This window comes from Hypanus sabinus, chromosome 2, assembly GCF_030144855.1.
Source record: "Hypanus sabinus isolate sHypSab1 chromosome 2, sHypSab1.hap1, whole genome shotgun sequence".
In the NCBI taxonomy this organism is placed as follows: Eukaryota; Metazoa; Chordata; class Chondrichthyes; order Myliobatiformes; family Dasyatidae; genus Hypanus; species Hypanus sabinus.
This window is the reverse complement of record NC_082707.1, coordinates 12,641,055-12,663,494: the sequence shown is the minus strand read 5'-3', so window position 1 is coordinate 12,663,494 and position 22,440 is coordinate 12,641,055. Positions and strand designations below refer to the sequence as shown.

General features: G+C 40.8%; 1 protein-coding gene across 1 annotated transcript in view; it reads right to left on the bottom strand.

Moving 5' to 3' along the window:
• Positions 1-21,811, bottom strand: part of LOC132403038 (extracellular calcium-sensing receptor-like) — a 31,918-nt gene extending 10,107 nt beyond the window's left edge. The window contains exons 1-5 of the mRNA XM_059986263.1: positions 21,718-21,811; positions 17,061-17,220; positions 12,536-12,827; positions 9,546-10,379; positions 4,818-5,045 (exon numbers count right to left, since the gene is read on the bottom strand). Of these exons, the coding sequence (XP_059842246.1) occupies positions 4,818-5,045; positions 9,546-10,379; positions 12,536-12,827; positions 17,061-17,220; positions 21,718-21,811 (1,608 nt within the window). The remainder of the gene's footprint in view (positions 1-4,817; positions 5,046-9,545; positions 10,380-12,535; positions 12,828-17,060; positions 17,221-21,717) is intronic.
• Between the last annotated feature and the right edge of the window lie 629 nt (positions 21,812-22,440).

The following is a 22,440-nucleotide window of genomic DNA, read 5'->3' as shown; positions in this document are numbered from 1 at the left end:
TTTTTGGAAAAAGATGACATACGATACGAAGGTGTAGATACTCTATGTGTTAAGTTAAGAAATGGCAACTGTAAAAGGACTCTAATGGCAGTGGTATACAGGCCTCCACACAAAAACCAGTAGGGGGAGTGCGGAGGTTGGATTACAAATTACAGCAGGCCATAGACAAAGCGTATGAGAAAGGCAATGTCATGATAATCGCTCAGGATTTGAACATGAAATTGGACTGGGAAAACCAGGTCAGTATTGGACCTCAAGAGAGAAAATTTGAGGAATGTCTAAGGGATTGCTTTTTTGGAACAGCTTGTTGTTGAGCCTACTAGGGGATCAGCTATGCTGGATTGGGTGTTCTGCAATGATCAGGAGGTGCAAAACTCGCAGAAGTAAACTAAGAAGGTAATCCGGAAGGAGAAGATGAATTCTGAGAGGAAACTGGCGACTAATATCAAGAAAAATACTAAAAGCTTTTCTTTTGAATTATACAAAGTGTCAAAGAGAGTCGAGGGTAGACAGAACACTAATACTAAATGGCGCTGGAGATATTGGAATGAGACTTGTAGAGATGACAGAGGAACTGCATGCGTATTTTGTTACTGTCTTCACAGGGGAACTCGGCAGCGGTATAGCGCACGTTCAAGAGTGTTAGGATAGTGAAGTTTCTGCATTGAAAATTACTACTCAGAAGGTGCTCAGGAAGCTTAATGGTCCGAGGATGGATACCTCTCCTGCGCCTGATGTAATACACTCTCGGGTTCTGAAGGAAGGAGCTGGAGAGATTACGGAAGCATTAACGATAATCTTTCCAGAATCGTTAGATTCTGGCACTATACTGAACGACTGGAAACTGCATATGTTACTCCGCTATTTAAGAAGGGTTGGAGGCAGCAGAAAGGAATTTGTAGAACTGTTAGTCTGACATTATTGTTGGGAAGTTGTTGGAATCGATGGTCAGGGATGAGATTACGGTGTGCGTGGAAACACATGACTTTATAGGCCAAAGCCAGCAAGGCTTCCTGTAAGGAAAATCCTGTCTGACAAACTTACTGCAATTCTTTCAGGAAATTACAACCAGGGACGACAACGGAGATGCGGTAGACGTGGTATACAAGGATTTTCAGAAGACCTTTGACAAGGTGCTGCACATCAGGCTGCATAGTACGATATGAGCTCACGGAATTACAGGGAAGTTACTACCATTGGTGTAACATTGGCTGGTCGGCAAAAAACAGAGAGTGGGAATAACAGTTTTTCTTTCTGACTCGCTGCCGGTTACCAGTGCTGTTCCACAGGGGTCGATGTTGGGACCGCTGCTTTTTTCGATCCAGGTCAATGATTTGGACTGCGGTATGAATGGATTTGTAGGTAGATTTGCCAGTGATACGAAAATAGGGTGGAGAATTGGGTAGCATGGAGGAAACAGAGAACCTGCAGAGCGACTTACATAGTTTATGGGAATGGACAAAAAGTGGCGAATGAAATACAATTTTGAGAATTCTAAGGTGCTGCATTTTTGTGGAACAAATAAACGAGCAGAGTATTATTTAAAAGAGTATGGAATTTAAAATGCAGACGTGCAAAGGGACTTAGCTGTACCTGTGCGCGACACCGTAAAGGTTATCCTCCAGGTTGAGTCGGTTGTGAAGAAGGGGAATGGAATTTGGGCATTCGTTTCTAGTGGTACAGAATATAAGAACATGAATGTTGATGTTGAGGCTCTAAAAGGCACTCATGAAACCACACGGAGTATTGTGTGCAGTTTTGGTTCTTTATTTAAGATAGGGTATGTTGACGTTGGAGAAGTTCAGAGAAAATTCACGAGAATGATTCCAGGAATGAAGGGGTTACCGTACAAGGAATGTCTGTCAGCTCTTGTGCGGTATTCTCTGGAGTTCAGGAGAATAAAGGGAGATCTCACAGAAACATTCCAAATGTTAAAAACGCTGAACAGATTTAGTACGGCAAAGTTATTTCCATTGTTAGCGTATTCTAGGACAAGAGAGCACGACTTCACGAGGGTGGTAAATATATGGACTTTTCTTGGCACGAGCGTCTATGGAGGTCAAGTCATTTGGTGTATTGAAGGCAACGATGGATAGGTTACTTATGAGCCAGGGCATCTAAGGGTATGGGGTGAAAGCAGGGGAGTGGGGATGACTGGAAGAATTGACTGAATCTGCCCATGATTGAATGGCGGAGCAAAATAGATTGCCGAATGTCCCACTTCTGCTCCAATATCTGATGGTCATATGGACCTATATCTAACTTTCCTCTATTATTAAATAACACCCCTGATATTAAGTTTTCAATTTAAAGAGTAGGGAGCCGGAGATAACCAAGTGTATGTTATTCTATGCGACCTGATATATAATTGTTTAGGCTGGACAGAGACTGTTTAGGAATAATCAACATGACCTTGTGTCTGGTAGGTGTCGTCTGAGGAATCTTATAGAATTTCTTGTGAAAGTTACCAGGAAGGTTGATTAGCACAAAGTAGATATTGTCCGGATAATTTAAAAAGGACCTTCAAAAGGTCTCGTATGAAAAGTAGTTCAAAGAGTTTCAGTCACCTGGCATTCAAGACGGGGTAGCAAAGTACATTAGGTTATGGCTTCGCGCTAGAAGTAGACAGTGGTAGCGAATGGTTCCATCTGTAACTGGAGGTCTTTGACTAATTTGCGCAGCGAACAGTGATACTATACCCGTTGTAGCTGTCACCTTTATCAGCAATCAAGATGATAATGTAAAATGAATCATCAAATTTCCGTATGACACCAAAATGGGTGGAGGGAGGAATGTAGTGGGCAGTGAGAAAGCTTGCAACAGAAACACGACAAACTGGAAAAACTGGCTGAAAATGGTGGATGGAATTCAATACAGAGAGGTGTCAAAGGTTGCACTTTGGGAGGAAAAACACGGCAGGACTTATGGTGAAATGTAAAGTGCAGAGGGAAATCAGTCAGATGTGGGAATACTGATCCATAGTTCGTTCAAATGTCGTTACAGCTGGATAGGTTCATAAATCTGTTTTGGCACATTGGCCTCAATGAATCAATGTATCGAGTACTGGAGTTGGAATTTATATTGAAGTTGTATCTAAAGTTTTTGAATACTAACTATAAGTATTGTGTGCAGCCATGTCACCTACCTGCAGGAGAAAGGTCAATAAGATTGAAAGTGTGCAGAGAAAAGATAGATGCATGTTGCCTGGACTTGGGAACGTGAGTTATACGGATGTTTTGTATTGGTAACTACTTTATACTCTGGATTTGGATAAAAGCAGGATTTCTTTTTTACTTCTAAAGGTGGGTGGAATAGAAAAGGTAGACTTGGGTTATATGACGAAGTTCAAAAATGTAACGAAAGCATGAGGGGAAAGATCTTCAGTATGAAAAAGGTGATATTGTGGAACAAGATCCGATGGAAGTGCTGAATGCGAGTTCGGTTTTAAAATTTAATTTATGTTTCGATAGATACATAGATGGAAAGGGAATCTAGTGCGAAGGTCGCAGTTCAGCATAACAAAACGGCAGATTATTACTTGGGCTTGGACGAGATCGGAAGAAGGGGCTGCTCTGTGATGTAAAGTTCCATAACTCTATGATTCTATGAATAAACTAATCCAAAATTATGTTCTGCAACATTGTTTACAAGATTATTAAATATTATAGTGGCACGAGAAATAGAGGACACCATGATATGAGAGTAGGCTACTCGGTGCTTGGAGCCTGTCCCACCATTCAGTCTGGCCATGGATAGTCTGCGGTATGAACTATGAACTGTGCTGTTATATTGAGAGAGTGGGGCAGGCGTTCAGCACAAATGAGAGAGAGAGTGACAAGATTTAATGTTTTGGTTCCTTTGCAGATTATTTACCTTTCTCGAAAGACACTTTGCCTGCTTGTTAAGATTCCTGCAGAGACAGCAGGGCGGAGCCGATTGATGGACAGCTGGTGGTCAACATGTGGAGATAAAAATCAGGTCTATTGGGAAACAGACAGACACACCACGGGGCACTGAACGAGCTTTGTGCACCCACATGAAGGTGGGGATTTTGGAGGATCGATTCGGGAAAATCGATCAGTGGCTCACAGTGTGAAAAGGTGCGACCGGTGGCAACTATCTTTGTGTCTTCCCTTGCCTGGATGATAGTTCTACCACTGAAGAACGGTCGCACGTGATATCCTCATAGTCGGTGACCACGACAGGACTTCTGAAGACAATGGGAAGATCGACGGCAACGGCATCACCACACATCACCCCTCTCTCTCTGCAACGCTACTCAAACAACCACCTCGACCTGAACTGAACTGAATTCTTCATGACATCGTAAGACTGTATCCATTTACCCCTAAGTTTGAAAGAGCCAGGGTTTAGTTACTATTTCCACACTTCTGTATATTTCATTGCTAATCTGCTTCATATATTTGCATTCTATAATACTGTATTGCGTAGTTTACTAATAAACACTATTAGTTTACAGTAATACCAGGCACCGAAGTGTTTTCCATTTCTGCTGGTTCTTTAATTCGGTCAAGGGGTACGTGACAGAAATGAGGAGCGTCTTACCTCGTAACTGTTTCCCTTCATTGTTACTCTCTAGCTACCCAGCCGATCTCAACATTTATCGTAATGACAAATAACTTTCCATACGTTCATCCCCCCATTCACTTTAAGTCTTAAGAAATTACAACATACAGTGGAGACTGGAATTTCCAATGCATGAAACGATTCCTTTCACAGTAATATCAGCCATTGCCAGGGCATGAAACTGTTTCCCATTTCACCAACGCGAATAGATGATAAAAGAAGGGCCATACCTTATTCCCGGTCGTACTCCACACGATATCTCCAAAGTTCATCATTAGTTCGCGCCCTGGCGTAGCCGAGCCATCGTAATATCCGACGCTCACAATGTCAACGCTGCCCTTGAAATTCGCTTGTAAGTTCACAAATTCGTATCTTGGAACTGGGTCTCCATTTTTATCAAAGTATACGGTTTCGCCCGTCTTAGCTGTGAAGTTCACGGTACGGAGGTAGTGCATCAACTGGGGAGTGGAGGAACGGAGAGGCAGCAGAAGGAAGCAAGGAGTGCTATTCATCAACGTGGAATAAATACAGACATTCAAAATTGTTGTAAACGTTAATGATTGAAATGAGTTGAATAAATAACAAATAAACAAGAGATGTAATTTGAGATTGCCAATAGTACAGTCACGAGTAAAAAAAATGATCTGATATGAAATAAAACAATAGGTTGGAGGCGACATCGGGTACATGGCAACTGTAGGAGGGATTGCAAGACATTACTTCTTATGGCGCGAAACCCAACAGCACGAATTGCAGAGATGCTTCACCACCAGATGAAGTCAATGCCTTCTATGCTCGTTTCGATAGAAAAAATACAACTACAGCTACGAAGATCCCTGCTACACCTGATTACACTGTAAACGTCGGCTCAGAGGCCGATTTTAGGCTGCCTTTAAAGAGACTGAACCGTCCCAAGGTGAAAAGTCCCAGTGGAGTACTTGATACGGCTCTGAAAACCCGAACCAACCAAGTACCGAGAGTATTGAAGGATATTTTGAACCACTCACTGTTAGGGCCGTAACTTCTCAGCTGCTTCAAAAAGAGCAACAATTATGCCAGTACCTAAGAAGTATTACGTGCGTTGATTCAATGACTATCGCCCGGTGGCACTCACAGCGCCACTGATGTCATACTGTGAGTGCTCGGACATGACAAGACTGAAATCCTGCCTCAGTAAGGAACTAGCCCTACTGCATTTAGGTGCCAAAATAGGCAGACGCAATCTCAATGGCTCTCAAAGCTGCTTTAGTCCACCTGGACAACACAAACAGCTATGTGAGGATGCTGTTCATCCACTATTGCTCAACATTTAAAACTATCATTCCCACAATTCTGATTGAGAGTTTGCAGAGCCTGGGCCTCTGTACCTACGTCTGCAGTTGGATCCTCAATTTCCAAAACGCAAGGCCACAATCTGATGATATTATATCACCCTCAGTGACGATCAACACCTGCGCATCTCAGGAGAAAGTGCTTAACCCACTAATCTACTCCCGAGATAGACATTACTAACTGTATGATGGATGATACAGCCATTTTTGGCAGAAAATCAGGTGTTGACGAGAAGGCGTTTACGAGTGAAATACGCCAACTGGTGGAGTGGTGCCGCAGCAAAAACCTGGTACTCAACGTTAGTAAGACAAAATAGCTGATTGTGGACCTCAGGAATAGTAAAACGAAGGAACACATATCAATCCTCATAGAGGGATCAGAGGCGGAGTGAGCAGTTGCAAGTTCCTGGGTGTTAAGATCTCTGAGGAACAAACCTGACCTCAACACTTCGCTGTAGTTTCTGAGAAGGCTAGATAGCGGCTATATTTCATTAGGAGTTTGAAGAGATTTGGCATGTCAACAAATGCACTCAAAAACTTCTGCTGTTATACAGTAGAGAGCATTCCGATAGGATGCATCACTGCAAGTTACTGGAGGAGGGTGCGAATGCAGAGGACCGAAAGAAGCTGCAGGAGGTTCTAAATCTAGGTAGTTTCATCGTAGTTAATAGACTACAAAGTACCAAAACATCTTCAGGGAGCGGATTTTCAGAAAGGCAGCGTCCATTATTAAGGACCTACAGCACAAAGGGCATGCCCTTTTCTCACTGTTATCATCAAGTAGGAGATACATGAACCTGAAGGCACCCACTCCCCGATTCAGGAACAGCTTCTTCCCCTCGGCCACTGGATTACTAAATGGGCATTGAATCCCGTGACGCTACCTCACTTTTTAAAAATATACAGTGTTTCTGTTCTTGCACGATTTAAAAGATCTATTCAATATACGTATATAGTAATTGATTTGCATGTTTATTGTCATAATGTTATTATTATTAATTATTGTATTTCTTTATTTTTATTTTTATTGTTGTTATTTTCTACTCTAGATTATGTATTGTAATGACCAGCAGCTGCTAAGTAAACACATTTGGGCTGAAACGGTTACCACAAGAGGATACAGGTTTAAGCTGCTTAGGAGTAGGTACAAAGGAGATGTCGAGTGTAAGGTTTAACTCAGAGAGTGGTGAGTGCGTGGAATGAGCTGCCAGTTTTCTATTTTTCTATGTTTCTCTGTTTCTCTATTTCACGTCACATATCAGTGATAATAAACTTGATTCTGACTTCTGGTGAAAGGATTCCTGCGAGGCGGCAGGGACTGGGTATTGATAGTGAATGATGAGCCATGATCTCAGAATGGCGGTGCAGACTCGAGGGGCCGAATGGTCTACTTCTGCACCTATTGTCTGTTGTCTATTGAAATGTAACAAGCCACAGTTATGTGTGACTGGAATTGGATCGACTGTCCATTTACGTGCCTGGTGAGGTACTTCCGCAATTAGTTTTTTCTCCATTGATATTAGCATCGTAACAGAAACAGAAACGTACATAATTCTGGCGAGAGTGTTTAAGAATAATTTGCCGTCAATCCTCAGGTATAACCATTGAATAAGAGACAATGGTTTGCGAATCTCAGGTAGAAACTCAAATTCCTCCTCCCGAAAAATCGTAGAAGTTCAGCCGTATTCGATTTTTCCTCTCACTTCGATGCTACGCCCTCACCACCAACTAAGAAAGTGCAATGCGATCCACTGGTAACTGCTGCACATGTACAGTGGCATGCAAAAGATTTGAAAACCCTGGTCAATATTTTTGTAACTGTGAATAGGTAAGAGAGTAAAAGATGACCTGATTTGCAAAAGGCATAAAGTTAAAGATGACACAATTTTTAAATATATTAAACAAGATTACTTCTTTATTTCCATCTTTTATAGTTTCGAAATAATAAAAAAATAGGAAAAGAACCCGAAGCAAACGTTTGGGCACGCTGCATGGTCAGCTCTCTGGCAAGAATCACTGCTTGTAAACGCCTTCCGTAGACAGCTAAGAGACTTACAATTCTTGTATGGGTGATTTTCTCTCATTCTTCCCTGCAAAAGTCTTCTAGTTCTGTCAGATGCCTGGATCGTTTAGTATACACTGTTCTTTTAAGGTCCATCCACAGATTTCCAAAGATGTTTAGTTCGGGGAACTGTGAGGGCCATGGCAAAACCTTCAGCTTGTGATTCATAAGGTAGTCCATTGTGGATTATCAGGCGGGATTAGGACCATTCTCCAGTTGTAGAAGCCACCCTCTTTTCATCTTCAACTTTTTTTACAGACGGTGTGATGTTTACTTCAAGAATTTGCTGGTGTTTAACTGAATTTATTCTTCAATCTACCAGCGACATTTCCCCCTTGCCACTGGCTGCAACACAAGCCGAAAGCATGATCGATCCACCCCCGCGGTTAACAGTTGGAGAGACGTGCTTTTCATGAAGTCTTGCACCCCTTTATTTCTCCAAACATATCTTTGCTCATTCGACCAAAATTTCTATTTTAAATTCATCGTTCCACAGGCTTTGTTTCCAAAATACATCAGACTTGTTTAGATGTTACTTTGCAAACTTCTGACGTTGACCTTTATTGTGAGGTCGCATGAATGGTTTTCCTCTGATAACTCTTCCATGAAGGTCTTATTTGAGCAGGTGTCACGGAAAATTAGAACTTTGCACCACCACTCCAGAGACTGCCAAATCTTCCTGAAGGTCTTTTGCAGTCAAACGGGGTTTTGATTTGCTTTTCTAGCAATACTGCGATCAGATCTCTCGAAACGTTTTCCTGGTCTTCTAGACCTCAACTTGCCCTCCACCGTTTCTGTTCACTGACAATTCTTAACTACTTTGCGAACTGAGGAAACGGCTACTTGAAAACGCTTTGCTATCTTCTTTTGGCCTTCTGCTGCTTTGTGGGCATCATTTTTTTAATGTTCAGAGAGCTAGGCAGTGGCTTAGAGGAGCTCATGGCTGCTGATTGTTGGGACAAGCTTTGAGGAGTCAGGGTATGTATAAAACATTGAGCTTTGCATCTACTGGCCAGTCCTAACGATGACTGTGCACAGGCCATAGCCCTAACAAGGTGCGGAAGGTCTGAGGCCTTGGAAAAAAGTTATCTGAGTTCTCAAATCTCTTGTATTACCCAAACATTTGAATTGTGATCATTTCCATACTTTTCACTCTAAAAACGTACAAAATAAAATGAATGTACTAATCTTGCTTAAGATGTTGAAAATAATTTTTCATTTTCAGCTTTATGACTTTTGCAGTTCAGTTCATCTTCTACTCACTTAAATATTCACAGTATCAAACACTTGACCAGGTATGCCCAATGGTTTGCATGCTGCTGCAGATTATACAGTGACTTTGCCAACATTCATCTTTCAAACAAGACCCTTTTTAAACGGTCCAAGCGTGAACCAAACTGTTATTGTGCGAGATATCATCTCGGTAAATTAGCTGATACATTGCTAAACATTGGAAAACATTTCTCAGAATAAATATTTGATCACAACAGAGAAAGTACAATATATTCAGAACTGAAAGTTTTCTTAATGACATGCCTACTTTAGCAATGGTGTTATATACCTACCTGCCATGAATCGATATTTGCAATTTGCGCGCATGTATTATTCATAAAGGGTCCGTTGCCTTCTACACAGGTAAACAGATTGTGGAGGGCATGAGCGATGGAGTAGACAGCTGAATATACATGGTATGAACTCCCATCCATTATCACCGGAAAGTAGTCATTTTCTACCTCTTCCACGTGTTCCTTCCCGGTGCATTGCCGAATTTGACCTGGAGAGCTTTCCGCGCTTGTCCCATTGTCTCTGGTAAAAGAGCATGTGAACAGAGTTTCCCAGAACTCCGTCACCATAATATTGTCAGGAAAGTTGGAAGGATGGACATTCTGAAGATAATCTCTGAGATCATCTATCTCTATCCTTGGGGTGGCCGGACCAATTGTCCCAGTGAGATAAATTGCTCTTTCTTCTGCCGGAAGAAAATTTCTTGTCACCCACGCCTCACTTCCAATCCATTGTATACCGGTTACATTTTGATGCATCATCTCTTTCAATAAAATTCGCATGTCACCATCGTCAACAAAGGCGACTACCACTTTAGTAGATGCCTGTTTAATTACCTGGACTACTTTACTGATTTTCTGTGCCGGATCGGTTCTGTAAAATGACTCAGAGTACGCAATGCAGATCCCAAACTTCTCTGCATGTTCCACAAATCCTTGCATTCCGAAATTACCATAGTCGGTGTTACTTCTAATTGTTCCAATCCAAGTCCAGCCGAAGGTTCTTACTAGTTCAGCGAGAATTTTGGACTGATACTGGTCGCTGGGAATAGTTCTGAAAAACGTTGGGTATTCTTTCTTATTGCTGAGACAGGAGCAGGTGGAGTAGTAACTAACCTGACGAGAAGGAGATAAGTAGATGAATATCTGCGTCTGGCTTTACACTATAAGTGTTTCACATATCGCTGGCGTTTCTTTGTCAATCTACCTATTATTCGACGTAGCTATTATTAAATATGCAACATGAAGAATATGCTGGCATAATTTACAACGTTGCATAAACAACATTAATTGGCCATGTAGTAAGACACTGGTTAGATACAGCAGGATTTATAGAAGCATAGAAACATAGGAAAATAGAGCACAATACAGGACCTGCGGCCCACAAAGTTGAGGCTAAAGTGTCCCCACCATAGAAATTACTAGGCTTACCTGTAGCCCTCTATTTTACTGAACTCCATATACCTATCTAAAATTCTTTAAAAAACCTATTGTGTCGGCTTCCACCACCGTGGTGGCAGCCCATTCGAAGCAATCCGCACTCTCTGGGTGAAAAAAAACAACAACAACTTACATATCCTCTGTACCTGCTACCCAGCACTCTAAACCTTTCTCCTCTTGTGTTAACCATTTCAGCCCTGGTAAAAAGCCACTGATTATCCATACCATCAATGCCTCTGATCGTCTTGTACACCTCTCTCAGGTCACCCAGGTCAGCTCTCATCCTTCTTCGCTGCAAGGAGAAAAGGCCGACTTCATTCAACCCATTCTCAAAAAGCATGATCCCCATTCCAAGCAACGTCCTTGTAAATATCCTTTGCATCCTTGTATGGCTTCCACATCCATCCTGTAGTGAGGCGACTAGAACTGAGCACAGTATTGCAAGTTGGGTCTGACCAGGGTCCTATATAGCGGCAACATTACGTCTCGGCTCCTAAATTCAATGCCACGATTAATGAAGGCCAATACACCATAAGACTTCTTAACCACAGAGTCTACCTGCCGAGCTGCTTGGAGTATCCAATGGATTCGGACCCCAAGATCACTCTGATCCTTCACACTGCCAGGAATGTTACTATATGTTAATACTATAATTAGTACTATATTCTGCCCTCATATTTGTCATACCACAAGGAACCACTTCACACCTACTGGGTTGAACATTCCTCTGCCACTTCTCAGCCGAGTTTAGCTTCCCATCAATTTTCTGCTGTAACCTCTGACAGCCCTCCACACAATCCACAACTCCTCCAACCTTTCTGTCATCAGCAAATGAACTAATCCATCTCTCCACTTGCTCATCCAAGTCAGTTATAAAAATCACGAAGAGTGTGGGTCCTAGAACAGATCCTTGATCCACTCAACTGGTGACCGACATCCATGCAGAATATATCCTTTCCACAACGACCCTTTGCTTTCTGTGGTCAAGCTAGTTTTGGATCCACAAAACAATGTCCCCTTGTATCCCATCCCTCCTTATTTTCTAGTTAGCCATGCATAGGGTACATTAACATTATAAGCCATGCTGAAATCACTCAATTGTTGAAATCATGTGCGGACTTTGGCACGGATGCCTGCTACGTTCACCGGGATGTTGCCCGATTTGGAAGGCAAAAGTTCAAAGAAGTATTTTGACAAACTTGTGTTTCTTACTTGTGTTTCTTTTAATGGGTCAAAGGCAGATATGGAGAATTTAGATGTAAACAAATGGAAAATGAACAGACAGCCTCTGTATTTCATTTTTTTTTATCTTCAATTGCTTACATCTAATATCATAGTGAAGGCATTTAAGGTATAGGAAGGGAAATAGCAAATGTGATATGCTGATGATTTTCCTCACAGTGTCTGGTACCTAGATACATTATCTGGGGTGGTGAAGGAGGTAAATATGATAGAAGTTTTTGAAAAGCTCTTGGATGCGTGCATTAACGTGCAGAAAAAAAATCGTGTTTTAGGCATTTTGGACAATAGTGACCATTTAGTTCGTTATTCAAATAATAGTTTATTTATTTAGGCACCGCACATTGGCTGAAGGGAATGTTCCTCTGCTCTACCTTTCTAGGCTCTGTGCTCTATGTTCTATTATACCGAATATTAACAGTGGACAAACAAAGCTCTTGATGTTTATTACTGTGACTGGAGCATATCGACTTTAGCATACTTCATTGACTGTAATATCACAAATGATGCAATACTTTTATTGTGTTGGTGTGTGTGCTAATTGAGAGATCTACCGCCATAGTTAAAATGCATCCAAAACTTTGACACATTACCATCGGGATCCCGAAGGACCCAATTGTCCTTGCAGTTACAATAGAATTCGTAGATGGACCACAGCCAATAATGGCAGCCACGTTAGAGGAACCTGTACGTTCGGGGTATTCAATTGATTCTTGTTCTCCGTTGATCAAAGCGAGTGCTGCTTTTGAGGCAATCGTGGAGGACGCGCAATCATCGTGAATCTGATAACCGAGTGTGATGCCCGGCAGTAGATTCTCATTCTGGTTTATTTCTTCAATGGCAAAAATCATCGTTTGAGCCAGTCGGAAGCTTGCAAACCCAAAACTGTGGGGTAAATATAAGATATGAAGTGATATTAATCAATTCTGAATCTGGAAAGATTTAAAGTGGAACAATTTTCTTGTTGTCGGTACAAAATGTTGACAACACTGTTTTTGGCTCCGAAAGTACATTGATTGTTGGTGATTTCACTTGTTTAACATACCAAATTGGCTGACCTTCACCGTAAAGAGATTTCACGGGACATTATACGAGAGGGTTGGAAAATAATCATATTCTTAGTAGTAGCCGGCACATTTCACAAGTATATGGATAACGAGGAAGAAACAACAGACACGATATTCTGGCTTCACTCATCTACCAGGTTTTTCCCCGGTAGCCAATTAACAGTTGACCTTTTGGACAGACACCCTTCATTGGAACTGGTGCAGAATGCGCAGAGCCGGACAGCAGCTGCATTTCCAATTATGATAAAGGGTTGCACCTTCACTATTTATTCTCAACCACGGACTCAGTCTCTGACACTGAGTTGCACCAATAACTTGTGAGTGTTTTTCAAGATTTGCAGCAACTTCAGGATCCTTTGTGCTTTGCAGCGAGTATCAGTCTGCTCAGGTGAAGACATATTCTATTCTCGTCCTATAAGAGCCCATTCATTGAAAGATAATGATTGGAATCTTCGTGAGTAGTGTTATATTTCACTAACCCTAAGGACACAGCACGTTGCAATTTAATGTGTTCGTGTGTGGGCACCTATAAATCATTATAGAAACACGGGAAATTCTACAATGTTGGAAATCCTGAGATACACACTGCCAATTGCTGGAGGATCTCAGCAGGACAGCCCACAGCTATGGAAAGGAATAAATCGGGAACGATTCAGGCTCGGACCATTCATCAAGACTGACGATAAAGTAAATGCTGCTGGTATCTTCAAATAATTTTCAACATTAATTTCCACTGCTTTTGAATGGGTGATTTCAATCAAATTTAAGTACACAGAGAACAGGAAAATTATATAATCATAATCATCATAACTTATCATAATCATAGAAGACTTGTGCTAAACTAATTCTACTGGATGTTCAATATCGCTTCTGCCTACAGCATGCCGCTATCGATCCAAACTCCGAATATTACTGTGTCTATCTAAGCATTCTAAAGCGTCTATGAAGTACATCTACCCCGAACACAAACCCTAGCAGTGAATTCTAAGTGCACAGCACTTTGTAAAAATGCGTATTCCGCTCTCTAAATTTAACATTATGCCGCAGAGTATTAAACATTTCCATACCTGGAAAAACATACATTTGATAAAGAGGAAGAGGAAGCACTGATATAGATTCCATTGAGAATTGGCATGATCTGTTAAGTCCTCTTGACACTAAAAAAATTATTGATGCTTCATAAATATAATCCTATTACGGTACAACATGATTGGGTATGCCACTGCTCTATCTCAGACCCCAAAATTCTGCAGAAAGATATCGATACCTCTCGTGTGCCAGGTAAACTACGATCTCCGCCGTGTGTAAACTTTTCAATGCTGGATGATGCAGTCGTCTTGATAAAGGACCTCACGCAACTTGGCCTGTTACCAATATTCTTGTTTCTTCTCCTCTCTCTCCTTCCCACCTTCTGTCTTACTTTATTTCAGTTATGGCCAGTCTGATGGTGTTCCTTCCGACCACTCCACACCAAACCACAACTTAGTATTCTGCCTTCGTCCCCTTCCTCTGCAGTGTGAAATACTGTGTCAAGTTGACTAACATGATTGGTCATTAAATATCAATACCAGCTGCTCATCAGTCTTTAAATATGTATGATGTGAATCGAACGAAGTGTCTCGACCTAAAAACGACCTATTCTAGCATATGCCGTTCTTTGTATCTCCGCTGATAATATCACTCTTCAAGAAACCCAACAGTTCACATGAAATAACCGATAGCAAAATACAATGGAAAGCAAACGTTTGGGCACACCTGGTCAAAATTTCTGTTACTGTGAATAGTTAACTGAGTAGAAGATGAACTGATCTCCAAAAGTCATAAAGTTAAAGATGAACAATCTTTTCAGCACGTTAAGCAAGATTACTGTATTATTTTTGCTTCGTACAATTTTAGAGTGGAAAAAAGGAAAGGAACACAATACAAAAGTTTGGCACCCCAAGAGATTTGAGCTCTAAGATAACATTTACCACGGTCTAATACCTTCAATAGGCTTTTAGGGCTATGGCTTGTTCAGAGCCACCGTTAGGGCAGGGCAGGTGATGCAAATTTCAAAGCTTTATAAATAGCCTGACTCTTCAAACCTTGTCCCAACAATCAGCAGCCATGGGCTCCTCTAAGCAGCTGCGTAGGACTCTGAAAATTAAAATAAATGATGCCCGCAAAGCAGAATAAGGCTCTCAGAAGATAGCCAAGCTCTTTCAGGTAGCCATTTCCTCAATTTCTAATGTAATTTTGAAATGGCAATAAACAGGAATGGTGGAGGTGAAGTTGAGGTCTGGAAGACAAAAAAAAAAACTTTCAGAGTGAACTGCTGGTAGGATTGCTGGAAAGGCAACTGAGAACCCCCGTCTGACTGCAAAAGACCTTCACAAAGATTTCGCAGACTACGGAGTTGTGGTCCACTGCTTTACTGTGCAGCGAAGCCTGCACAAATACAACCTTCATGGATGAGTCATCAGAAGAAAACCGTTCCTGTGTTCTCAGCACAAAATCCAGCGTCAGATGTTTGAAAGGAACATCTAAGCAAGCCTGATGCGTTTCTGAAAAAAGTCCTGAGGTATGACAAAGTTAAAATAGTAATTTGTTGGCCGCAATGAGTAAAGGTATGTTTGGAGAAAAAGAAAGGTGCAGCATTTCATGAAAACAATTCTGGAAGCAAACATCACATCGTCTGTTAAAAAAAAAAACTGAAGTTGAAAAGAGGCGATTTCTCCGCAGGGTGATGATCCTAATCAGACCTGAAAATCCACAATGGACTACCACAAGCGGCGTAATCTGAATGGTTTCCAATGGACCTCATAGTTTCTCCGACCTAAACCTAATCGGAAATCTGTGTGTAGACCTCAAAAGAGCAGTGCATGCAGGACGGCCCATGCTTCTGACAGAACTAGATGACTTTTACAAGGACGAATGTCGAAAATCCCCTAAAGAAGAATTGAAAGACTCGTATCTGGCTACAGAATGCGTTTACAAATGTCATACTTCCCGAAGAGAGTGCTACTATCTACTGATCATGCATGGTGCCCAAACGTTTGCTTCGGGTTCTTTTCCCTTTGTTGTAATTTTGAAACTGTAAAAGATGGAAACAAACAAAAAAAAATCTTGCTTAATATAATAAAGAACTGTGTCATCTTGAGCTTTATGCCTTTTGGAAATCAGGTCATCTATTCACATTAACTGAAATTTTGACGAGGGGTCTCCAATTATTTGATTGCCCCAGTATGTAACATAACAGTGGGCAACGAGTAACTGGTGTGGGCACAGAACTCTCTAATTTAAAGTGTTGCTGGGTAGACACCAAAAAGAAATTAAGGATTATAACTACCATTAATTGGGCGCATGAATGACTGTCCCATTTTATTTGAATGTGGGGCTGCTATTCTGGCACAGTGGTGCATGATTTACTACAATTCCCAATGAAAATATTGCACCTAACGAAAACAAAAACTTACCGTAATGTTTTCTAACGTCTTAGAAATGGAGAAAAAATAACCTTATTTATATTGCGTTAAAACTGGATTATTTGTGTCACACACAAAATGCTGGGGAAACTGAGTAGTTAGGCAGCATTTATGGAAAAGAGTACACTCGATGTTTCTGGGAAAGAGCTGCTGAAGTGTCCTGGATCGAACCGTCGACAGTACAGTTTTCGCAGTTGCTGCCTGGCCTGCTGAGTTTCTCCCGCACTTTGTGCGTGTTACTAGGATTTCCATCATTTGCAGATTTTCTCTTGCTTGCCCTTAGTCCCAAGATGAGTTGCTTTTTTTTAACTCAGGGAGGCAAGCGAAGCTTTGCATAACAAAGAAACACGCTTATGCAGACAGAAGCGACGTTCTTGTGAACCTCAATTCAACTATTTCACCTTGACACATAATGTTAAAGGTACTAACCTAATACGCTGCATCAGCAGGACTTAAAGTGAACGATAACCATATGAAAACATTTCAAACGATAATAATTTCTTGAACTGAAGGATCTACTGAATGGGTAAAAGCAATGTCTACTGGATGGAAGATCAAGATTTTCAGTCTACATGAGGAAAACTCACCTTTTGCACTTGGTGCTTTTCGGGGAAAAGGTAAACGAATTGAGGTCTTGAATTAGATCTAAATGCATGGTGAATATTCCTCCGAGAATGATATCCCCATTCTTGGATAAATCCGGCAAATTAACTTTTGCTTGACGTTTGCAAGTGATTCCATGTGTTTCTGGCGAAGATGTGAGCAACAGCAAAATCAGAAACAGAGACATTGCTCAGTTGTTACGATTATACAAAAAAAAACATGCTTTTATAGTGTCTAAATGAAGATTTGAAGATATCCCAAAGCGGTTTACAAACGCTACAACTATTGTAATGTATAAAATCCCCAGTGATGACATGGTACTCGAGGGATCATGATTTCATGTTGAAACGTCAATATAACAGCTGGGGAATTTCAGAGAAAATAAAAAATTACATCTAATAATAGCAAATTCATCTGCACTCCCAGCAGAGCGCAAAGACTTTCAAAGGAAGAACAAGGAACCACGAGGGTGTGAAGGTATTGTACTGTTGAGAATTGATACCTCATATATAATTGTTTTGTCAGTTACCTGGAAATATTAGCGATAAATTTAATAAATGTTATGTGACATAACTACATAAAATACCCACTGTTACTGATTTCATAAATGACAGAGTGGTTAAACTTAAAATCTATTTGTTGTAGACAGTCTCTACCCCCAAAAAAGCATCAGGATCCAGAAAACCAACAATCCAGATTTTAGCATTTGGAATATCTTACATCAATAATAGAATCCAGGTATCCCGAATTCACATAAGGCAAGCATTTGAGAAGAACTGAAACTATCAGATGTTCATACGTAGTGAGAAACAAGAGTGGAAGGCTGATAATGATCACAATAACTGTACCAAATGTACCAACATCACTGCCAAGACTACTCTCAACATTCGTGCCCCCCAATGCCCCACTTTACTTGTGCCGTCATGTAAGACAATAGCAAAAGTTAAGCATTCATGTAACTGGACTCAAAGAGTATTTGCCACTACAGTACAGAAACAGTCCTTTCAACCAATCTAATCCATGCCGAGCAATTAAGCTGCATGTATCAGCCTGGTATTTGACTGGCGATATTTTGTAATTCCAACATAATATTCCAACTCCTGCACTGGATACATTGGTATATGATCGTATCTACCCGTGATACCACTTCCACTCAGTTATGGATTTGTGCACCCCTATATCTCTATACTACAGCAATCTTCAGTGCTCGACCAAATATTATGTAAGGCCTATCCAGGAGTCCTCCCAACCTGCAACATATCACACTTGTTTGTATTAGCTACAATCTGCCATTTTTAGCACGTGTTTCTAATTGGCCCAAATAACGTTGCAACCTCTGACTATCGTTCGCATTGTCCAGTGAAACCACTATCATTGTTCGCAAATTTACAAATTCAGTTTACCATGTAATTATCCAGATCGTTGATAGAGATGACAAATAACGTTGGCTGAGCATCGATCGCTGCAGCACACAATTAGACACATGACTCTAATCAAAGTGGCAACCATGTAATCCCACGAAGCCAATCTCTAATCCAATTTTGCAGCTCCTCGTGAATGCCCAGTAACCTTCTTAACCAACAGCCCATGTAATACCTCGTCAAAACCCTTGCAAGAATTCATTCAGACAACATACATTCCTTGTATTCATCAGGTTTTCTCGTAAATTCCACGAACATCGGTATGCGATTGGTTAGACACTAGCTGCAACACACAAAGGCATGTTGACACTTCCTAATCATTCTGTGCATATCTAAATATCAAAAGATTTATTTTTCTGGCCCTAGGAATGTTTTACAATAGCATTTCCATCACTGATATCAGTCCGTTCGACCTATAATCTCTTGCCTTCTTTTTGCGAATCTTTCATAACCAACTGAGCAACAGTCATCATCATCCAATCTTCCAGCACCTCAGTCGCTGTGAAGGATTTTTTCTACCACTCTGCCAGGGCTCTGCAATTTCTGTTGAGTATGTTGGTACCTGGATGTGTGCCAATGAATTCGAAGTGAAACTAGATTAAATTAGGAAAATTCCGGAGGCTCAGGATTGATTGCCAGGGCATAGAAGGTATAAGAGTCGTTATCTAGATGACCGGCAGGAGGGGAAAGGGGCAGCCTGTGCATTATACCCCTCTGCCCTTTACTCAACTACAGGGCTAAAGCTTTCTATATTCTGGGGCGTGCTATCATATCGCAAAGTAAAACAACAGTGTCTGGCTGTGAGGATGGCTCTGTAGCTAAGAGCGGAAAAGCGAATAGGTAGAGAGGCGAGTTGAGCTGCAGTGATAGTACATTAATTGACTACATGAACAGATACCAGGTTCTATGGACGAAACTGAGATGGGTGCGATTCCCAGTAATCATAATCTTGGAGATCTCAAATCGCATCCAATGCAATCTTATGTGGGTGAGTGAACAGTCAGAGTTTACGATCCATGTCGGAAACAAGAATGTCGTAGGAATCCTAAGCGAATCCTACAAAGTGAGTTCAAGCCATTAGGTACTAAGTTCAAAGACAGAACCTCAATGTTGTGCCATCAGGATTGCTACCTGTGCCTATAGCTACTGAGGCAGGGAAACAGAATGATGATTTAGGGTAACACATGGCTAAGGATCTGGTGTAGGAGAAAGAGTGTCATATTTTGGAGCATTATGCTTTCTTCCAGAGATGGTGAAACGTTTAAAGAAGGGACCGTTTGCACAATGAAATAAAGGGGACTAATAAACGTGTAGGAATGCTTGCTAGAGTTTCAAGGAGGTGGGTTAACCTACATTTACAGGGGTTTGGGAACTAGGTCCCCAGAGCAGATAGAAAAATCGTAGTGGGTAAGGATTTTGTTAAAACTAGCTGAGAAGTCAGGAACTAAATGGTTGACTATGGTGCGAATATTGTTCTGTCCTGTATTTTTATAACAATACCAGGAGTATTGGAAGAAATGAGGATTAGTTAAGAACAATGATCATCATCTAGAACTGACATTTTAACCATTTATACGTCTGACTTGCTGGGGTGTCATTTCTGGCAGTGCAATGTTCAGGGAGTGTGCTGTTTTAGATGTGATTGAGAGGGAAGGATTAAAAGCAAGGAGTGGCCTTACTAGTCAGGGAACATTATAGGGCTCTGATGAGACTGGACAGTGAAGAGACCCTGTCTGCTGCGGATAATTTGGTCACTCTGAGGAATGAGAAAAGTATTGTCAAAATCATGGGATTTCATATCAGGACACTCTGCAGAACTACAGAGCTGGAGGAGCAATTTTGTAGAAAGGATACAGACTGTTGCAAGAAACTTGAAGTTGTGATGTTGTGACTTTTCAAATGTTGACTGCGACTCCAATACTCCAATACTTCAAAAGAGCTGGATTATATCGAATGAGGACAGGGAAGTTTCCTTAATCAGATTAATGGAGTTTAATTATTTGATTGTTATTAAAACTCTGGTGAAGAAATAGAAGGAGCTGCGTAAAAGTTACAAGAAGGTACGGACAAATAAGTTACTCGAGGGGTAGAATAAATTAAATAGAACAATTAAAAAAGGAAAGCAGGACAGCTAATGGAAGGCACGTAATTGTCCCAGCAGAAAAAATGAAGGAGAATTCTTATGGATTCTACAGATACAATAAGAGAAAAAGATGGCAAATGAAAAGTTGGTCCTGTGGAGATCAGACTGGTCAGCTATGCGTGAAGCCGAGAGCGATGGAACAGGTCTAAAACTAAATTTTTGTGGAAGACATGCAGAGATCTATAGATTATATGGTAAAATTAAAAAGTGTATTACTATCCTATTAATAAAAAAAAATTGTGTTCATGGCAGTTTTGAATTGTTTCTCCGTGTTCTTTTCTCTTCAGCCAGGTAAAACATTCCTTTGCTTACACTTTGATTGTGTAAGTTCCCGTCAGGTCAGTTTAATTTCTTTTCAAAACAAGAAAATATAGACTACTCGATATTGTCCGTTCATTGTCGATAGAGAAGTAAATCCGCAATGTATGGAACAAAGCTGGTCAGTGCCTTGTTCCTGTATCTGCAACAACTTTTAATAAATATTTTAATGCTGTTTTCCATTCTGCTCGGAAGATTATGAAAACAAATGTGAAATTGGAGATTTTCTAAATGCCTTCAAACCTGCATCTGTCTACCTGTCAGGGCGAACCCAATCACAGACTCTGTGTACACAGTGATGTTTATTGAGTAACGAATCCAGAGGTGAACACAAAGTCGGGGTCAAAATTCATGTAGAGACCATAATATCCAGAAAAAATCCAAAAATCCGAATCAAGAAGCAGGCAGAGACAAAAGCCAGGACAATCAAGATAAACAGGCAAAATCCAGGTCAGCAGACAGGCAGGATCGATAATCAGACGAACGGAATATGTATATGAATACTGGAAAGATGTCATTGTCCAGTCCGTGAAATCCGCATTCTGGTTCACGGTCCAGTCCATGTACCTTATTTCAGGTTTTCTGGTTTTCTCCAGTTTCTGATGAGGCAGCTGTTTCCCGTTTGGGCTTGCTTAATAAGTAGCTTAGGGATTCAGCCTCTGGCTGCTGGATTGTTCCTGCTCAACCCCCCTGTCTGTATCCCTTCCCTTCACGTTTCTCCTGGATGCTCTTCTCGCCTTGCCTCCCCTGTAGTCTCACCTCGCCTGGAGCCTTGCCTCGCCTCGCGTTGTCTCGCCTGTCCTCTTGCCTTGCCTGGCCCCTCGGCTTGCCCCGCCTGGAGCTTCGCCTTCATCGCTGTCAAGTTTTTTTTTTACAGTATTGTTATTCAGATTGTTATTCAGAAGAAAAAAACAAGATTTACAGAGAGCAACGCATAGATACATTTCAACATAAAGTGTGTACAATTACATATTGTCATAAATTTAAACTAAATGTTATAGCACATCACATGAAGGTATACCATTCGGTAATCAAAAATTTAAAGATAGGTCATAATTCATAAAATATCTGTTTTATATAAAAATTCAACCGCCTGCCAACCGCGAAAGAAAAAAGTTGATGGATGATAATGGGTAATTAGGAAAAAATACATATTCCCTTAAGAAGAGAAGATAGAAATATACATATAAGTTTGTGCACTGTTAAGCTTTATAAATTGGAAATGTAATTTAGGAAAGGTCCTCAGGTATCATAAAAAAGACTGTTTCGAATTTTAGACAGATCTTCTCTAAATTTAAATAAGACATAATATCACATAGCCATCAAGATGTAGAGGATGGATAGACTACTTCCATTTAAGCAAGATTGCTCTCCTTGCTAAAATAGAGGTAAAAACTAAAGCCTGTAGGTTAGGGGTATTTAAAGTTATATCTTCATTTGTAATAATACCAAACAAGGCGGTAAGGGGATTTGGGTCAAATT